This window comes from Triplophysa rosa, linkage group LG22 (genome assembly GCF_024868665.1).
Source record: "Triplophysa rosa linkage group LG22, Trosa_1v2, whole genome shotgun sequence".
NCBI lineage: Eukaryota > Metazoa > Chordata > Actinopteri > Cypriniformes > Nemacheilidae > Triplophysa > Triplophysa rosa.
This window is the reverse complement of record NC_079911.1, coordinates 19622957-19641069: the sequence shown is the minus strand read 5'-3', so window position 1 is coordinate 19641069 and position 18113 is coordinate 19622957. Positions and strand designations below refer to the sequence as shown.

The window sequence follows — 18113 nt, the reverse complement described above, 5'->3', positions numbered from 1 at the left end:
ACATTCAGTTTGGAGTTCAGGAGATTGTCTTGACCAGGACCACACCCCTAAATGCATTGAAGCAACTGCCATGTGATTGGTTGATTAGATAATTGCATTAATGAGAAATTGAACAGGTGTTCCTAATAATCCTTTAGGTGAGTGTATATATAATCTTACCACGTGCATACCTTAAGATTGCCATGAGTATGAGTTTATTTGGCCACTAGACGGCCTGATTCCCCACTTTATTTTATATCAATGGTATGAACGCAACCAAATGCAAGTGAACTTGCTTAGACTGAACTGCTGAAAGCCTTTAAATTAAAAATAAACTGAACATTAAACCAATATTTACTTTTAATATAGTCATTTATTGATTCCCCTGCCTTTACTGTGCTAATGTGGCAGTCTGTGGGCCTTGTGTTTTATAATAATTGCATTTTAAATACATTATTTGTCTGATTTAGTTCAAAGTGTATGTTCTTATGCGTTTAAAATGTAACGAATTAAATTGCAGGACAACTACATCAGGGTAAAATCCACTTTCCAGAAACTACAGAGTGAACATTCAACAGCCAGTTCGCATCAAATGACCCCCGGCCGCTGCATCAAACCGAGGCCTGTGCACATGCTGAGACACGCCCACGTGCCGGGGAGAGACGGTCCGATTGGCTGCTATACATAACCGTGGCTCTCGCTACTTCAGGATTGGTGGATTCTTGCTGTGCCATTACGTTATGCTTTGTTCCACAAATACACAGAGATGACAGAAAGGGAAGACGTAATGGAGCGTTCTCGAGCGTCCTTGCAATGAACATCGTATCATTCGACGGTTTTTACAGACGGGAGTTGCAATGAAGGTATGGTAACATGTTTGTTTTTGCGGAAAAATACGACGATGGCGGTTGTTTGCAACGAGATAAATGACAGTTACCGGTGAAGCGTTTCTGTTGGATTAGCTCCCTCTCGTTCGTCGTATTTTGCGTTTGATATGCAACCATCCGGACTTCTTAAAAGTTGCATCAGTTCGTGTTCGGCGAGGATGCATCTTGTGATGCTTTCTGCAGAAATCAATGCTCGCGTTTTCGACATGGCTCGAACAGTGCCTGTGTGCGCTTGGCTGATATAGTTTTGTCGATTGTCAGGAAATAAAACCAATACTATTAGACAGACCGGCAGCAATTCATCTGTGTAGTGGACGTTTGGAACGGCGTGAGCGATCATCATAACCCAGTTTATCACACCACTTCTGTGGAGAGGTCACGTCTGAGCTGATGTGAGTGGACAAACAGCTCAGACAGTCATGAGGTACACAAGTGATTTCCCTATGAAAACGTCATCATTTAATTACGTGTTTATGTTTGGTCATAGTTAAGATGACGTCAGAATATCGATTAAAAACGATTGCGATGGTTGGCTATATGAAAACATCTCAGAGATTCATAGGTGGCCGATGCGAATTCCCTTACGAGATATCGCCGTAGGGATTATGACGTCAGAACGGCGGAGAATAAAGTTATGAAAATGATTGGCCGCATAAGCAGCTCAGACGTCATTGGGGACATGAGCACTTTTCGACGTGACATCACAATTAAAGTGTGGCCTTGTTCATCACACTGGTGTTTGTGCTTGAGGTTGTCTGAAGTGAGTTTGATTATGTCATAGTGATTATAGCATCAGTACAGTTCAGCTCAGACAGACATGAAAGCGTAGCTTTCCCTGCCTATGACATGTGTATTGAGATAAGTAGTTGTGCTAATTTTTAAGACTGAATAATATTGGTAGCAGACAGGGGCGTAGCCAGAACTTTTTTTAGAGGTGGCCAGGTAAGACCCAGTGTTTTTATTAGGGTGACCAAAAAATCCTTACAGACAGAAATTCTTTAACTTCTAGTGTAATTTACACCAATTCTTCATTACACATAGTTTGCTGGTCAAAACATACACAAATAACGTAAAGTAAACAATTTATTTGCAATGCTTTCATGTGCTAACATTATTTTTAAATAATTTGCTAGCTATCATTTGCAGCAAGTTAGCATTTTTTTATAGAAAATAAACATTGCAGTAGTCCAAATTAAACTTTCGCGAAAATGTAATTAATGAATGAAATCCAGTTAAACAAGACTGATTTTACTGACCTGATGCTTCTGCTCGCGATGAACTTCCATGGTACACAGACCAGTGGCGTAGCCAGAATTTTGTTTTTGAGGGGGTCTGTCTGTAAATGAGGGGGCCATTTTGTATATGTATACTGTATAGCCATTTATATTTTTCTATTACTAAACTGATACACCTATATTATACAGCACTTTTCACCATTTTAGCTAACTTAAACATAGCCTAGCGGTTCTTAATCCTGGTTCACGCTGATTTAAATCACCAGCTCGTTAGAAGAGCGCTCCATGAATAAACTGTGTTCCTATTGACATGGTCCCTACACAGTGTTCATTGCTCTCTACTCCCTGCACACAGGAAATCAGCTGAAGTTACTTCTGAAGTTAACTTCAGTTCGGAACACGAATTTGCGCTACACGATTGCCTGCAGCGTCTTCACACAGGGACAAAACTTACTATGGAAATTTGAAGGGTTTTTTAATCGCAATCGTGAGATTTGCGTAGTAGTCACGATTCTTGCACTTCAATGCCTTTTATGTCCACTTCGCAAACCTCTGAAGCGGTAAGAGAAGCATACAAAATATGCAGAGCGGGGGGTCGTAAGGATCAGTATCGAACCTCAGTAGCTCGGCGGCTACCAGTCAAACCATTGGTTTACCTTTTACATGACAATGTGGAGTGTTCGAGATTGAGAAAAGTTTCTGTTGAGAAAAGTCTTTTGACACTACAAGAAGTCATATGCAGTGTAATCGTTATCTTTAGCAGTCTACTCATTTTCTTCTTGTTCATCTTTTCGTAATATATATAAAAACAGACTAGTGTGCACCCACCATCCCAGCATATAAATTAAACTCTTGGCGCAAAAGATGCTACGCACAACACGTGACATAATTAAACCAATAACTTTGAAAACAGCGAAGAGCACTGATTGGTCGATCAACCAGAGTAATGAATCAACAATTCCTTATTTTTTATTTTAAGAATTCAAAGATCTGAGGGGGCCGTACATGTAAATCGTGTACATGTACGGCCCCTCGTGGCTACGCTACTGACACAGACAGTACACTGTCACGAAGCGGTTAGCAGCTGTTCAGCTATAGCGCTCAGACTGTTTGCGTCAGTGCGTCAGCGTATGACATCATATTAACGCGAGAGTAATGTTCTCTCGTTACTTTCAGTGCATACGCTAAATGATCTGAGCAGCACTCCGTATCCGTAAACTCCTACACACATCTTAAAACTGCTTCGCACAACAGAGGTGGCCAGATAGGTGGCCATCCATCATTCAGGGTTAGCCGTGGCCACTTGCCACCATGTAGCTACGCCCCTGGTAGCAGAGAACACTAAATTGAGGTTAACTGGGTGAATTTGCACCTGGGACAAAAGCATCAAAGTTTAAAGTCTTCATTTTGGAGAGAGATTATCACTTTTTTCAGATTAAGTCTAGCAGATCTGAAAGGAATGTCAACTGTCTTACTTATTAAAAAACTCATTTGTATGCAAAGAATGAAGCCGTTTTCATCTAAACATTGACCTCACTTCAGCCACGAGGGTCTTTGTGAATGAGGAAAATTATCATCTTAACTGCACGTCTGTTTATTTGGGTTTATGAATAATACCTCTCATTCACAAGAGCTCTTCTGTCTGGATTAATATCTCCCTGTGGTTTATGTCATGATGTCGTAGTGACACTTTTAATACAGATTTCCACTTGGAGTGCTTGAATGCCCTTTACTTCTTTTATGTGAGTTTTGACATATGTCATATGTGGCATCAGTCATTTTTATATCTTGTACAATCCTTCTAGTAAAACCAAGCATTTATATAAACTTTTTCTTTGTTTCATAGTGTCTGATTATAGTATTAGGAGTTGAGCACAAGTCTCCATAAGTCTGAGTAAGTTTCAGCTCGGTGAAGATGATTTGCAGGTCTCTGTTTAATAATAAAACGGAGTGTAGATGGACTTGCATATCTCACCAAGTGATCATTATTGAAAATGCCAGTCATTTCTTAATAAAATTCAAATGCTGATGATTACTAAGATTTGCTAAGATGAAAGCATCAATCTTATTCTTTCTATTCCTTTGTCTGAATAGTTGTTAGATTCCATTGAGGTTTCTACACCCCTTGAAAAGTATCTCCAAGTAAATTCAAAACACATTATTGACTCGTCCTCATGCTCAAACTTTTCTGTGGAACGCTTAAGGAGAATTAGCAAATTCTTTACGTGAAATCTTCATTCTTTCTCATAGTCATGAAAACATTGCTCAAAGCAACCACTTTTCCAATGCTGCTCGGTCAACATCTGCTTGCGTAGTTAGTTATGCACTTTGATGTGAATGCTCATTAGTCAGAATAGCTGAAAGCCGCGGATGACTTCCTCTGTCAGTATTTCTTTATCGCGGGAGAATCTACCAGCTCACTAAACCTGAAGAAAGAGACAATAAATGTACTTATGCCGATTCATTGTTTTTAAAAATTCCCGTCATCGAATGCAGTTATTAGTCTCTGCGTGTATTGTGTTGTGAATGCTAGACACATTCAGTTTATGCTGGCGCACACGTGCTCTCTCATGCCCCTCTGGAGTACATCCAGTTTTAAAAAGAAGCATTTACTCGATATTCTCTTTCTAATGAGTCTGTGAAATGGACTGTGAGGGAAGATGTCATGCTCTGTTTCTCTTAAGCACACAATGCAACTTTCTGTGTCTCATCCCTGTTGAAAAAAACAGCATATGCCTGGGCAGGTATGTTTTGATGCTTGTTTGACCAGTTTAAACCAGCTAAGGACCAGCACTTGACCAGCTTAAACCAGCATCAAAACATACCAAACCAGTATATGCTGGTTTTTTCAACAGGGATGGTCTGATGTGAGGAAATACTTCACGTCAAGCAAGACACGTTGCTGGAGTCAGAAACTACTAATATCAACATTGGGATGTCTGGCACTTTCTATGCCAGGTCGGATGTACACGCATGTTATAAAAATGATGCAATGAAACGTCCTAAATCACAACTAATAAACTCTCCCTATTCTTCATAAACATTTACTCAGTAACTTTTAATCAAAGTAACTGAGTGCAGCTGTGACACGTCAGAGGAGATCTGGCCCTCCCGGCTGAGACTGGTTTCTTCCAAGGTTTCTTTTTCTCCATTTATGTATCATTGGAGTTCGGGTTCCTCGCCACAGGGCATTGTTGGCTGGCTTGCTCACCGGGAGACTGCTTTCATTAGATATTATTTACTAGAATGATCTTGCTTGCTCTATAAACACCATGCGCTGTGCTGTGTTTTACATTCTCTGTCTTTTCTGTTTTTCTCCTGTAAAGCTGCTTTGGAACAGTCCACATTGTGAAAAGCGCTATATAAATAAAATTGAATTGAATAAAAACAAACACAAGAACATGCAGGTTCCACAGGGTTAAAGGAGTAGTTCACCCAAAAAATAGCACTTTCTAAATAATTGAAACTGTAGATCATAATGTAAATTTGAAAGGAGCTTGTCTTTCACATCTAGTCCTGTCAATCATATTACAATTTAAAGGCATGTACACACCTCCTGTATCCATCCACCTCCAACTCCTTTGTTTTTTATTGTCATCATTCATTAACTACTAATTCACTGCTGTTTTTTTGTGAATTGCTTATAAAAGACATTCAGTCTGAAGGAGCTGTGATATTTTGATGGACGTGGCCTCTCCGTCGGGCTCGCGGGGTGTTAATTGAAGTGACAGGGGAAATCTGTGGCACCGGCTCTCTGCCAGACTGAAGCACGAGCAGCGACTTCACGCCCGATCTTATGTTACGCAACACGGCGCTCACGCTAGCTGTCACGCTGCGCAAACATTTCACGTACCGCCAGTGGGGCATCCCTTCAACCCTTGGTTTCTCATGAACAGCCAACATCCTTTATAATCTGATAAAGATAGATAATATGAGTGACCTGACAGACAGATTTCAGTATGAGGGGTCGCGGATTGTGAACTGACTTATTAACAGACTTTTTTTGGTGTTTTTTAATAATTGATGTAGAAATCTACAGATCTTAACATTATTAAGGGATATTATTGGGATTACATGAAGAGTAAATCAATAAGAACAATGGCAAAGTCTCCAAAATGCATAAAACCACTTTTTGTGTCTCATATTGTGTCGGCTATATGCTAATTTAGTTGATTTACGTTCACTGAAACATGCTTTTTTAATAAAAAATATTTGCCTGCATATCATCTTTTTGCAGTATTGTGTATCATTCTTTCTCAAATGTTTTGGAGGTCCAGTGTATGAAATTTAGTGGCATCTAGTGGTCAGGTTGTGAATTGCAACTAATGGCTCACTCCAAACCTGACCCCTCCATTTCGAAGCACTACAGTGGCTGACACACAGAACTAAGATGTCATGTTTTGCTTCTTTGCCAAAGGATATAACGTATTTACGAAACACGCTCCGTAGAGCAGTTTGTCCATTTAGGGCTACTGTAGAAACAACATGTAGAAAGCTCATTCTAAGGTAACAAAAACATAACGCTTCATTATGTAAGATCTTTATACACTTCTGAAGACATAGTTATGTATATTAGCCTATATTGCACTTCTGTCAATAGATCCTCCAAAAAGTTACACACTGGACCTTTAATATATATACGCATACATAAGAGTCAAAACACTCTTTTCAGCGATGTGTGTTGTGTGTCGATTTGTTAGAGCCACACGTGCCACTGCTGCCTTGCATTATGTAAGTGGTTTTTTTTACAGTAAAGCCCCAGGGCGAGCCAAGTGCCCTGCCAGGCTTAACTTGCTCTGCATCGCTCGTAAAGACAACAGATTTCAGCCTCTCAGCTAAATCAACAACACTCATATGGCGACATTATGACAGTCCATCTCTGTCTCTGTCATCCAGCCTCTCTCAGTTTTGCATCACAGGATGCGTGTGTGATCACTGCGGCCCATTGATCCTCCTGTTCTTAAACAGAAGACGCATTCTGTTACTCACACAAACCCATCCCCCCCACAAGCTCGTGCAGTCTTCTGAGACATCACGCCATGTTGGGTCATAGGATGGTCTGCAGAAGGACAGGAGCCATGTTTGGTGTCAATAACAATGTTTGTGTGCGCGTCTGAGGGTTTGTTGATTTGAGATTTTCTACAAAGACAGGAAATATGGGGTTCCATTTCTGCCAAAAATGTGTGGACTGCTTCATGTCTTGTACTATACATTTGTCTTTGCCTACGGTCGTTGCCTACTTGTTCAGGTAAATCAGTATATGTTGACGTGTATATTGTCTGTTGACGTCGTCTTAATTTGTCATCCTCCTGTCCTTTTCTATGTCTTCTTTACTGTCGTCCTTATTGTCGTTTTGTTCTGTTATCTTTACTGTTGTCCTGTTCTGTCATCCTTACTATCGACCGTATATGTCGTCCTCCATGTCGTCTGTATATGAAGAGTTTGGTTCCAAAATGAGATAACATTTTTTATTATCAATCAAACTGCAGTTGGTTTGTTTTTTATTATGATGGCATAATAAAAAACATGATTTTTGATTTTTTTTTAAACGGTGTTATCTCATTTTGGAACCAAACTCTTCATATGTCGTCCTCCATGTCGTTATATTTAAAGCAATTCAAAATCTTTTATGACCAATAAAACATTTATCAGATTATATTGTGGCTTGACAAAACTGTTTGCAAACAAACATTAGGAGGACGACATATACAAACGACATGGAGGAAGACATATAACGACGACGTGGAGGACGACATACTGTATACAGACGACGTGGAGGATAACATATACAACTGTAAAGATGACAGAACAAAACGACAATAAGGACGACAGTACAGAAGACAGAGAAAGGGACAACAAGATGACAAATGAAGGCGACGTCAACATACACGTCAACATATACTGATTTACCTGAACAAGTAGGCAATGACCGTAGGCAAAGACAAATGTATAGTACAAGACATAAAGCAGTCGACACATTTTTGGCACAAATGGAACCCCATAGAGAAAACAGTGACTGGTGTTTACACTTTAGTGTACAACAATTGAAGTGTTTTTCATTCTGTTTGAGCTTTGCTATTGGTCGGCATCATTTTATCTCATAATATTCATGGGAGTTTGCATTTAAAGGTCCATTTAGCGCTGAATTGCAACCAACGGCTCACTCCACCCCTCCCACCTCCTTTCAAAGCACTACGGTGGCTGACTCACTACTAAGACGTCGTCACGTTTTCGTTTCAACCAATGATATCAAACGATGCTGGCAGTATTATGACACGTCCGGCATAGCAAAAGCGAAATTACTTATAACCAGTGTCTAAATTTACACCTTAAGTAAACGAAAGCTCTCAGAAACCTCACACTATTAGACTGTCAGAGACAGAGAGTAAGGATACTCTTAGTAGTGAAGGCTTTCTCGGTCTATCCCTCCACGTTGTATGATGTTATGAGAGCATTGTTTGGTTCGAATATCCATTTAGCTGAAACCTGAGAGATGTCCATCTGTTTAGCCCTCGGAGTCTGACATCGTGTTAACGTCGAAATGTGCACAGGAATTATAGCTGCATCTAAAATGACCCCAACAGACATTTTTGCTGTATCATATTCCTCACACTGTCTGGGATTCACTTAACCTTCCAAACTATTTGATTTACGGCAGAAGAACACAGACCAAGTTTAAAAATATTAAACTCTCTGATTTAATACTAATACGAATAAATTGAGCGCAGTTCCTTTTTGTTTTGATGCAGAACAGTTGGAAGTGAGTTATGTAATGTGAAAGTCAGTAAAGCATATGGGCTTGATTTCATGTGGATGAATAAATCTGACCTCGGTGGGGACATTCATGTTGGGCTTTTTTGAAAAAGGTCTTTTTGTTGTGCTGTATTGTGAAATATAATCCAGAGAAGCTAAGCCAGTTTTTGTTCTGTATATGGGTAATGTGTCCTATAGTGTGACAGCAAAGATTTGTCAAATTTTGTCAAATTGTTTTATATTATATAATATATTATTATTTTATATGTTGAAAACATGGACATTTTTTTTTTGTACTTTGAAAACATAAGCTCTTACCTATTTTTGTAAAACGTTTAAACACAGAGACAGGACGACCTGTTTGTCCAAATAATGGCAGACGCTGGACAGCAATGTTAGAAGCGTTTGGGAAAACGTCCATTAATTTGATAATGTTTGCTGTTTGGTTTGTTTTTACTCAAGATTTCAAGCATACTTCATATGAAAAATGTTTTTCGTTCTAGGCGGGGGCCTCCTCCATGTGGGCGTCATGTTGCGGGCTGTTGAACGAGGTGATGGGCACAGGGGCAGTCCGCACCCAGCAGCCAGGCTTTGGAGCTGGAGCCGGGCCGTTCCGCTTCGCCCCCAGCGCTGGATACTCCACCTACCCCCCCGCCAGCTCCACCTCAGGAAGCACAGGCCTGGTGTGCAAAGCTTGTGGACTTGCCTTCTCGGTGTTCCGACGAAAGGTTGTCAAATCACCAACATTTCATACCAGCACCTTAGCAAATCGTGTGTAGATCACTACACCATGGCTTTTTGTGGTTGCGGCAATATAAAAATATAAGCAGCTGTGTATGTATCTGTGTTTTGTAAGTCTTGTGAAGGTCTGCTGCCTGTTAAAGGACAGAGGTGATGATAGATCTCAGTGTTTTGATATCGTATCAGCGCTTTCACAGCTGTTTGCAGCCATTCGGACGGCGTGACGGATCTGCCGTGGCGTCCGCATGCATGCTAGGAGCTGGTGGAGTAAAATGGATTGATTGAAGAGTGGATTTATAAACATGTTGGCATTTGAGAACAATCACAGAGCCGACAGAGAGTCCAGAACTGTTTTTCAAAGAGATTGAAAGCACAAATTCAGAGATGAAATTGTGTGTCCAGCAATGATGGGAGAGATGCTCAGCATCACTTAGAGCAACTAAACCCAGATGTACTTCAATTGCTGATCTCGTGATACGAGTTTGTTCACCATAGGCGGCTGAACGATATGAGTTATTTATTTATTTGCTACCAACTTACATTTACATTGCATTCATGCATTTGACAGACGTTTTTATGCATTCGCAGTACATTTTTATCAGAATCCAAACCCTTTGTGCTGCTAGCGCAACAGGAACTTTTAAGCATCATTACGATTTTTATTTATTTTCTCATTTNCCCTGATTAACAACTTCAAAGGCAATTTTCTCAATATTTTGATTTTTTTGCACTCTCAGATTCCTGAGATTTAAACGGTTGTATCTCGCCCAGATATTGTCCTATTCTAACAACTCATATGTCTATCGAAAGCATATTTATTCATTTTACAGATTATGTAAAAATCTCAATTTCGAAAAATTGACACATAAGACTGGTTTTGTTGTCCAGGGTCACATTTATTCTTTTAAGCATCATGTTTGTGTCCAAGCATCTGATAAGCAGCGGATTCATGCCCAGATAGCACAGGTACGTCTGTAAGATGTCTGCTAAAGATCTGCCGATCTGATAAACGTCTTAGAAAAGTCAAAATCATAAACATCGTACAGACGTCTTCTAGATGTCTACTGTAAAATGACATCTGACAGGAGACATCCCAAAGATGTATTGCAGATAAGCAAACAATAAAAAAACGTCTTGCAGATGTAAATGCAGACATCAAATAGACGTCTCCCAGATGCATGTGTGCATTCTAAACTATAAACATTGCTGAAACGTCTTTTTTTGGTTGCTCTAACCTCAGACTGATCGTTTCGGCATTTATCAGTCTCCCGCCCCTCTTTTTGCCCTTTCAGCACGTTTGCCTGGACTGTAAGAAGAGCTTCTGCACGCTGTGCTCCGTGCTGCAGGAGAACCTGCGCCGCTGTGCCACCTGCCACCTGCTGTGGGGCACGGCCTTCCAGCGGCCGCGGTTAATGCGACTCCGCGTCAAAGACCTGCGGCAGTACCTCATGCTGCGAAACATCAACACGGACACATGCAGGGAGAAGCAGGACCTGGTGGACCTGGTGCTCTGTCATCTGGGTGCCGAGCTGGAGATGGGGGAAGATGAGGAAGAGGAGGAGGAAGCTGAAGCGGACACGGACAGCCTGCACTCTCTCCCGCGTTCCCTCTCCACCCCGTCTGCCCCTGCGGTGCGGTCCGCCTCGCAACAGTCAGCGCTGTCTGGAATCGCCTCTCAGGGAGAAGCTCTAAGCCGCAGCGATAGCTCAGGGACAACCAGTCAGGTGAGGATCTTCGATCTGCTTTTTACAGGCGTAGTACAAAATAAAACCCATCTTCTGAATGTTTTTTTCAGGTGGTCTCATTGGTAGAAGAACTAGAACATTTTGCATTGTGACTATGCAGCTTTTTCCGTTTAAAGACACTCTGTCAGGACATCATGGTTTAGTAATCTATTACATTTTATCCCCCGATCTGTAGACTGCTTTCTTACAGCCTTCAGTTATTGAACACTGAACAGCAGCGCTTTGACTCGACGTGGCCTCACGGATGCTGGAAACAGCTGTATCCGGGGAGGCCGGCCGTAAGCTTTGCTTTTTCTGACGTTCTGAGCAGGTTACGTAATGCCGGACCAGGTTGTCCGATAATTCCTTACAGCACGACACAATAACGTCTGCTTATAGAGATGAACCGCACGCACATTCAAACAATTTTCACCCCAAGTTCTTAATAGGACCAAAATGTGTGTGTCGTGTGTTTAAAGATGTGATGGCCTAGCTTTACTCAGGAGAACCTGGGCAGTCAGATTGACCCATCCATTATTGATAAACAGCCGGCAGCAAAGCCTCCCTGCGTCTGCATGTGGCCACGTGTTAGAATTCAGTTCATGTGCTGAGCCTTCACATAACACTCATTCTTCAGCCAGACAGCTAACAGAAAGAATACAGAGCCATTAGCTAATTGTTCTGAATGCGGCATGGAAGAGAGAGAGAGGAAGAGAATTATCTCGATTTCCACATATGCAGAAATCGTCCAACACTGGAATCTCCTTTATGAACAATATCCTAGTGTAGCACACAGTGAAATATTGATATTAATGGGAAGAAATCTCTATTGTTTTAATGTAAAAAAAAGAATAAATGTCCATTTTTACAGTAATGGCAATCCTTAATACCGAAAAGTGTATGAATGTCATTTCATTACATAACAAAGACAAATGATTTGATATTTTTAGAAAAAGATATTGCAAGCATAACATTTCATTATATTAATTTCATTTCATGGTTTAACTAGTAACCAAAGTTTTTTGGGTTTTATTTGTTGTAAAAACATAGTTACCACAAATGTACCATTGTAAAATATGGTTATTTTTACTATAATAAAAACATGGTGAATTTTTCTTACAGTAGGTTTTAATTTATAAAACCATTGTTATACTTTTTGAATTAAAAACATATGGCATAGTTATATTAAGTAAATGGATATAGAGAGCGCCTGGTAAAATTTTGTAAATGTAGGTATTAGAGATGCAACAATATTTCGGCCAATAATCTGTATCGGTTGATGAAATAAATGTTTCACGCTATCGGCCGAAAGTTTAAAAATGTGTGCTCTGTATATAGAAAATGTTAAGAAACATCTCCAGTTTGATGTTTAATATTAATAGTCATTATCTGAATTAATAACATTCAGAAAGTTAAGAAATATTAATTTAATCTTCAGGATCGGTTTTGGCAGATCACTTTAAATAATCAGGTATTGGTGGATAAATCTAGTATCTGTGCATATATCTATATATTATGGCTGTCAAACGATGAATCGCGATTAATCACATCCAGAATAAAAGTTTGTGTTTAGAAAATGCATATTAATTTTGTATTTATAAACACAAAACATACACATACTTGTCTTTATATTTAGGAAATATTTAAATATATTAATTTATATTTACCAATAATTGAAATTCTAAATAAACGTTTATTAATTGTTATATTTTTCTGAAATATATGTGTTCATAAAAACAAAATTAATATGCACAGCACACCAACATATATTACGTAAAACTTTTATTCTGGATGCGATTAATCACGATTAATCGCATAATTAATCAGCCCTAATATTTTTTTATTTCTGTTTATGTGTTTTGGTTATTCTTTCTAATGTACAGCACTTTGGTCAGTCTTGTGGCTGTTTTAAATGTGCTCTATAAATAAATGAACTTGAACTTAATAAATATATATATATATATTAGTTTATATACTCTTTAAGCCCTTTTTATAGCTTTTTGAGATTGTATCTTGGAACTTGTTATTTGTCAAGCAGCACTGTATTAAGATATAAAATTGTTTATCTACTAATCTGTTAACAAAAAAAGTATTATTGTTGTTAATTTTGGTTTACTACAGTTTTCTGTGATGTTTTGTAGGACCATGGAGATGCTGCGTCGGTTTCTCTTCTTAACCTGGAACCTCATGAAGACATACTAGAGGTGAGACAAAAGAACAGTTGTATTATAAACGGTGTACTATACACTGTACATCTACACTATGTTCTCCACCTTCAAGTGTACAGTACATTTCAGCATATTTTACTGTAATGTTGTATGATAACCACTTATAGAACGACCCCTTGAGAAAGAACGTTTATGAGGTTTGTTGTTGCAGTTAAATGTTAACCCACCTGTCTGCTTCGAGCAGGCGAGTCCAGCGACGCAGAGACGGGCGCGCGCCTCCCTTTCAGATCTGGCTCACGAAGCCGACATCGAGAGTCTGACAGTACGGCAGCTGAAGGAGATCCTCGCACGAAACTTCGTCAACTATTCAGGTTGCTGTGAGAAGTGGGAGCTGGTGGAGCGCGTCCATCGACTCTACAGAGAAAACGAACACAACAGAAGATCAAGTAAGAGCTGGAATATAATGATGAAAGCATTTCAACATTTCATACTTCAGGTGTTGCAATATACCGGTATTGACCGTTGATAGCATTAAGCATGATTATTTATAGATGTTTAATCTGAAAATAGCACAGTTGACTGTCGACAGAAAGAAATCGCTTTCTTCAGTCCCCCAAACAAGACAAAGAGCCTTTCCGGACAGACTTCAAACATGCAAAAACATAATATGATATGTGCCGCATGGTCTCCATTAAATCGATTGTTCTCATTTTGTTTCCTCGCAGTGGAAAATGTTAGCAACAGTCAATCTGCAGGTAAGCGATCAAATGTTTGATTGTTTTACGTATGAGACACTAACATCACAGTTTAGTATGAAGTGTTGTCTGTAGTGAAACAAGCAGGGTTAAATATATATATATATATCTTGACACAGATTAACCCCTGGATTAACATTGTTCAATACTACTTTAAAGCCAATTTTAACCCTGGCGTTATGTCACGCTTGTAATTTGAAAGGAGATTAGCACATTTTTATAAAGTATAAAATGACGAGTTGCTTACAATGAGGATTACAGTAACCCAGAGTTTAAAATGACGTCTTTGTCATGGTAATAATACTAACGCTACTGTTACTGTGTTTGCTAACATAAGTCATAGCCTATCCTCCTTCTATATGCAATGGAGGGATTGGAGGTAAGATTCAGTCTTTGTATAATGCTCCAACACCATCATTGCCATCATCTCATGACCACGAATGAGGGTGAAATGTGACTCATCCCAATGCATGCTGGGAGTGGTCCAAGTTTGATACGTGGTCCCCGCGTGCCATGCATGATCATCTATGTCTGACTACATGTTATGAATTACGCTCCTAATGTGATATGTCTGTGTTTTTATAGCTTGTCACATTGCTGTAATTGCACCTTGCCATCATGAATTATTTTAAAGATTAACACTGCTTGGAAAAAAGCCCGAGCTGATATTGAGGATGCATGGTTATAGCTGCTCGCGCCGATATTTTAAGTGGCATTTTGGAGACCGACCAGATATTGTCAGGCTTCGCGGATGTGCATGGTTGACGATTTTGTTTTAACAGCACTTAATAGAGATAATGAAGATCTCAGCAAATACTGGCCTGGAAGTGCTGAAAGCAAAGATATGTTTCATTAAATGGTTTGACCAATGGCTTGTTAGAAGGATGTCAAATTGCGTTTAGGCTCAAATAACACAGACAAAACATATTTTTAATTATTCCCGGTTACAATAAAAGCTTTGTCATTTTAATGGAAAATAATGTTAAAATGCTATAGTAAAAACCTGTTAATTGGTTAACTGTGAATAACGTTAACTTATTTAGTGAAAAATTGTAATAGCTTCAAGACATCACATTTAATTTTACTGTAAAAAGTGTCAAATGTAAGATTTTAAATTAAAGGCGTAACTTATGAAATATTTGACTGTAAAAATCTATAACATTTTACAAAATGATGCATGTACTTTAAAAGTGAAATATTGATTTTGTTTTTATTTTTATAACTTAAAAATGCAAAAATATGTAAGATTTTGTATTTCCTATTGTGACGGTGTAAATCCAGTAAACCCTCTGGTGATACACACAAGGAAGCAAACAACTAGAAATTCAGGAATAATTTTTAAGACGAGGAAACTTTCAGTTTATTTAGAAAAATGACGAGTTTCGCAATTCATTTAAACTGCGAAAATGCACCCACCGGTTTATTTCCAACGTAAACGTCACTGTAAACATGCTGAAAATAATCCGCTCTCATGATCGACTTGATACCGCAAATGCTTTCGGTATTGAACCTGGAGTTGTATTGAACGTGAAACAGTGCTGCAAAACATTTGAATGGAAATAAAAATTGACTGATAGCGTTTTTACTGCTGAAAGATTCAAGTGGTATCACCAAAACTTGGTTACTAGGGTTATTACTCATGCTTTTATGTACAACAATCTCTCCTAATGTAATGAGAACTCATCTTTACAAATGAGCAGCACGAGCTAACAACCGTTGTTTTCTGTCTTGAATCGACTTGCAGATGGTGTTGCAGCGGCTCAGCTGGGCGGCGTTGACGAGAACCTGTGTCGGATCTGCATGGATGCGGTGATAGACTGCGTCCTGCTGGAGTGCGGTCACATGGTCACCTGCACCAAGTGCGGCAAGAGGATGAACGAGTGCCCCATCTGCAGGCAGTACGTGGTGCGGGCGGTACACGTCTTCAAGTCATAACGCCGGCCTCACTTCTACTGGAACACCAAAACATCGATGGACATATGCAGTATGGGGCTATGACTGGACTATGTGACCGCCCCTTTAGCTAAAAGAGTCGTGGAAACCAGTACAGCGCACACTGTTTAGTGCGTGACCATTATCGGCTGCCCTTTTTGTTTTCGTTGACACTTATGCTTTTAAATTCTGCGCTTACTAACCCAGGGAAGTTGGATTTTAGAATAATAAAATATATGGGTATGAAAAATTAATTCGTTTACAGTCCTGTAAACATGTGGAAATGTCTTATCGTATGTGCAATATTAGAAATCTTTACGTGTGCGTGCAGAGAAACCGATTGCCGTTAAGGTGCATGTTGTCGTAGCAACACTGAAGACCAATGCCGTGAAGGGGGAACATGGGTGCCAAAGTAGAAAAGGCTTCTGGATGTGCTATGATTACTTATTGTGTTATGTTCTTGTTTTGAATCCGCTTGCCATGCCACCGTTTAGCACATGTGACACCAGCCAGCAGTGAAGTTATCGGCAGCGATGGTGACTGTTAGTCTAAAGAAACTTCATCGTATATTTTTCAAGTCACTGAAATCCAGCATCTGCCTTTATGTAGCTTATTACTCGAACCTCAATTTATTGCGAATCGAACGTGTACCTGTAAAACGTGAGGTGTGTGTGGTTAGTCCGGCTCCGTTTTATTTTGTGGATAAGACACTGTAAAGTGCACAAAGTCATTTTTTGTTTGTTTGGCGAACACTAATTTATCCTGGCTAACATTTTTATTGATCAGTTTCATTCTAGACACTTACACTACCAGCCATGTTTGCTTTGCAAGAGAAGATATAATATCATAATAACGTGATTACCAAGAAGTATTCGAATAGTGTGATAAAGTCTCTGATATGATTTGAGTTTTCATCTCATAAGGGTTGACACCATTTTAAACATACGTTTCAGAGCACAGTTGATGTTTGTAAATCCAAAGCATTTTACTTTGTTCAAAACAAAAATCTAAAAGTCTAAAACAAAAATTACTTTGTGCACCCTTTATTGGTCACACAACATTTACAAAATATTACATCACTGACCTGCTTCACTGTTCTTCATGTCAAGCAATACCAGAACAAACATCCTTTGGTGTGTTATGTCAGAGCAAAATGTGTGTGGACATTTTCCAACGATTCCCACAAGCGGTGCTACATGGATTTCTTCATCACAGTTCTTCAATGGATTTAAAACAAAATGATTTCACGTTTGACTTGGTTTGATGCTAAGTTTGATTTCTTCCCCTCTTTTGTGCATATTCATGTCTATATATTTTTAAAATGATAAGTAGTTTATCATATAATTAGTTTAGATGCCCTTTGTTCTGCTGTGAATTATGTAATCTGTGGTATTGCCTAGAAAAACAAATATAAAGGAAAATTGAATTAAATCACGATATACAATGTACATTCGTGGATATATTTACCTGTTATTTTAACATAAATTTAAATTTTCCTTCCCCCTTTCAGCATTCCGGGATGTAAACAGCATTCTTTTAGTGGGTTATCTTTTAAACCAGTCACAAAGAAAATACTACAGTCGGATTGATTGTGTCCGGGTGTCACATCCATATACTTTTCTTTGTGTTAAAACCTCTCCACACCTGTGTACCCAACATTGACACTGTGCATACAAATATGTTTCTAATGCTGCTATCTCTAAAGATGTCACTCACAGTTGGCAACTACTCTAGCTGAGAAGACAATGGACATCACACTCTTTAAATTACTTCAACTGAACGCCGGAGGATGTTTTGGGGTCTGGTCTTTGTATTTTGGAATGTTGGAACTTTTTATTTTGGTAATTCAAAGATGATTTATGAACTTTAATAAAATATGGTATCTTGAACTAACTATATTTTCGCCTAATTTCAATACTCAAAAGTATTTTGTCTGCTG

General features: G+C 39.1%; 1 protein-coding gene across 4 annotated transcripts; it reads left to right on the top strand.

The window, feature by feature from the left end:
- Positions 1–718: 718 nt before the first annotated feature.
- On the top strand, positions 719–18062 carry rnf34b (ring finger protein 34b). Of its 4 annotated transcripts, none has more exons than XM_057321559.1 (8): positions 719–842; positions 9358–9582; positions 10888–11319; positions 13461–13523; positions 13732–13933; positions 14213–14242; positions 14580–14621; positions 15987–18062. In XM_057321559.1, exons 1-8 carry the CDS (start codon positions 837–839, stop codon positions 16175–16177), a joined length of 1191 nt encoding a protein of 396 aa, XP_057177542.1. In that variant the 5' UTR covers positions 719–836; the 3' UTR covers positions 16178–18062. The 4 variants fall into 4 exon arrangements, with proteins under 4 accessions (XP_057177542.1, XP_057177543.1, XP_057177540.1 ...); XM_057321557.1 differs by lacking the exon at positions 719–842 and adding an exon at positions 7227–7349; XM_057321560.1 differs by lacking the exons at positions 719–842; positions 14580–14621 and adding an exon at positions 7105–7220.
- The last annotated feature ends 51 nt before the right edge of the window (positions 18063–18113 follow it).

Bases quoted from the DNA above. Each gene is read 5' to 3' on its own strand.
- rnf34b (XM_057321557.1), top strand. From the start codon at position 7,281: ATGTGTGGACTGCTTCATGTCTTGTACTATACATTTGTCTTTGCCTAC. The intron at 7,350-9,357 runs GTAAATCAGTAT...TTTTCGTTCTAG, and splicing joins GTCGTTGCCTACTTGTTCAG to GCGGGGGCCTCCTCCATGTG. The intron at 13,934-14,212 runs GTAAGAGCTGGA...GTTTCCTCGCAG, and splicing joins CGAACACAACAGAAGATCAA to TGGAAAATGTTAGCAACAGT.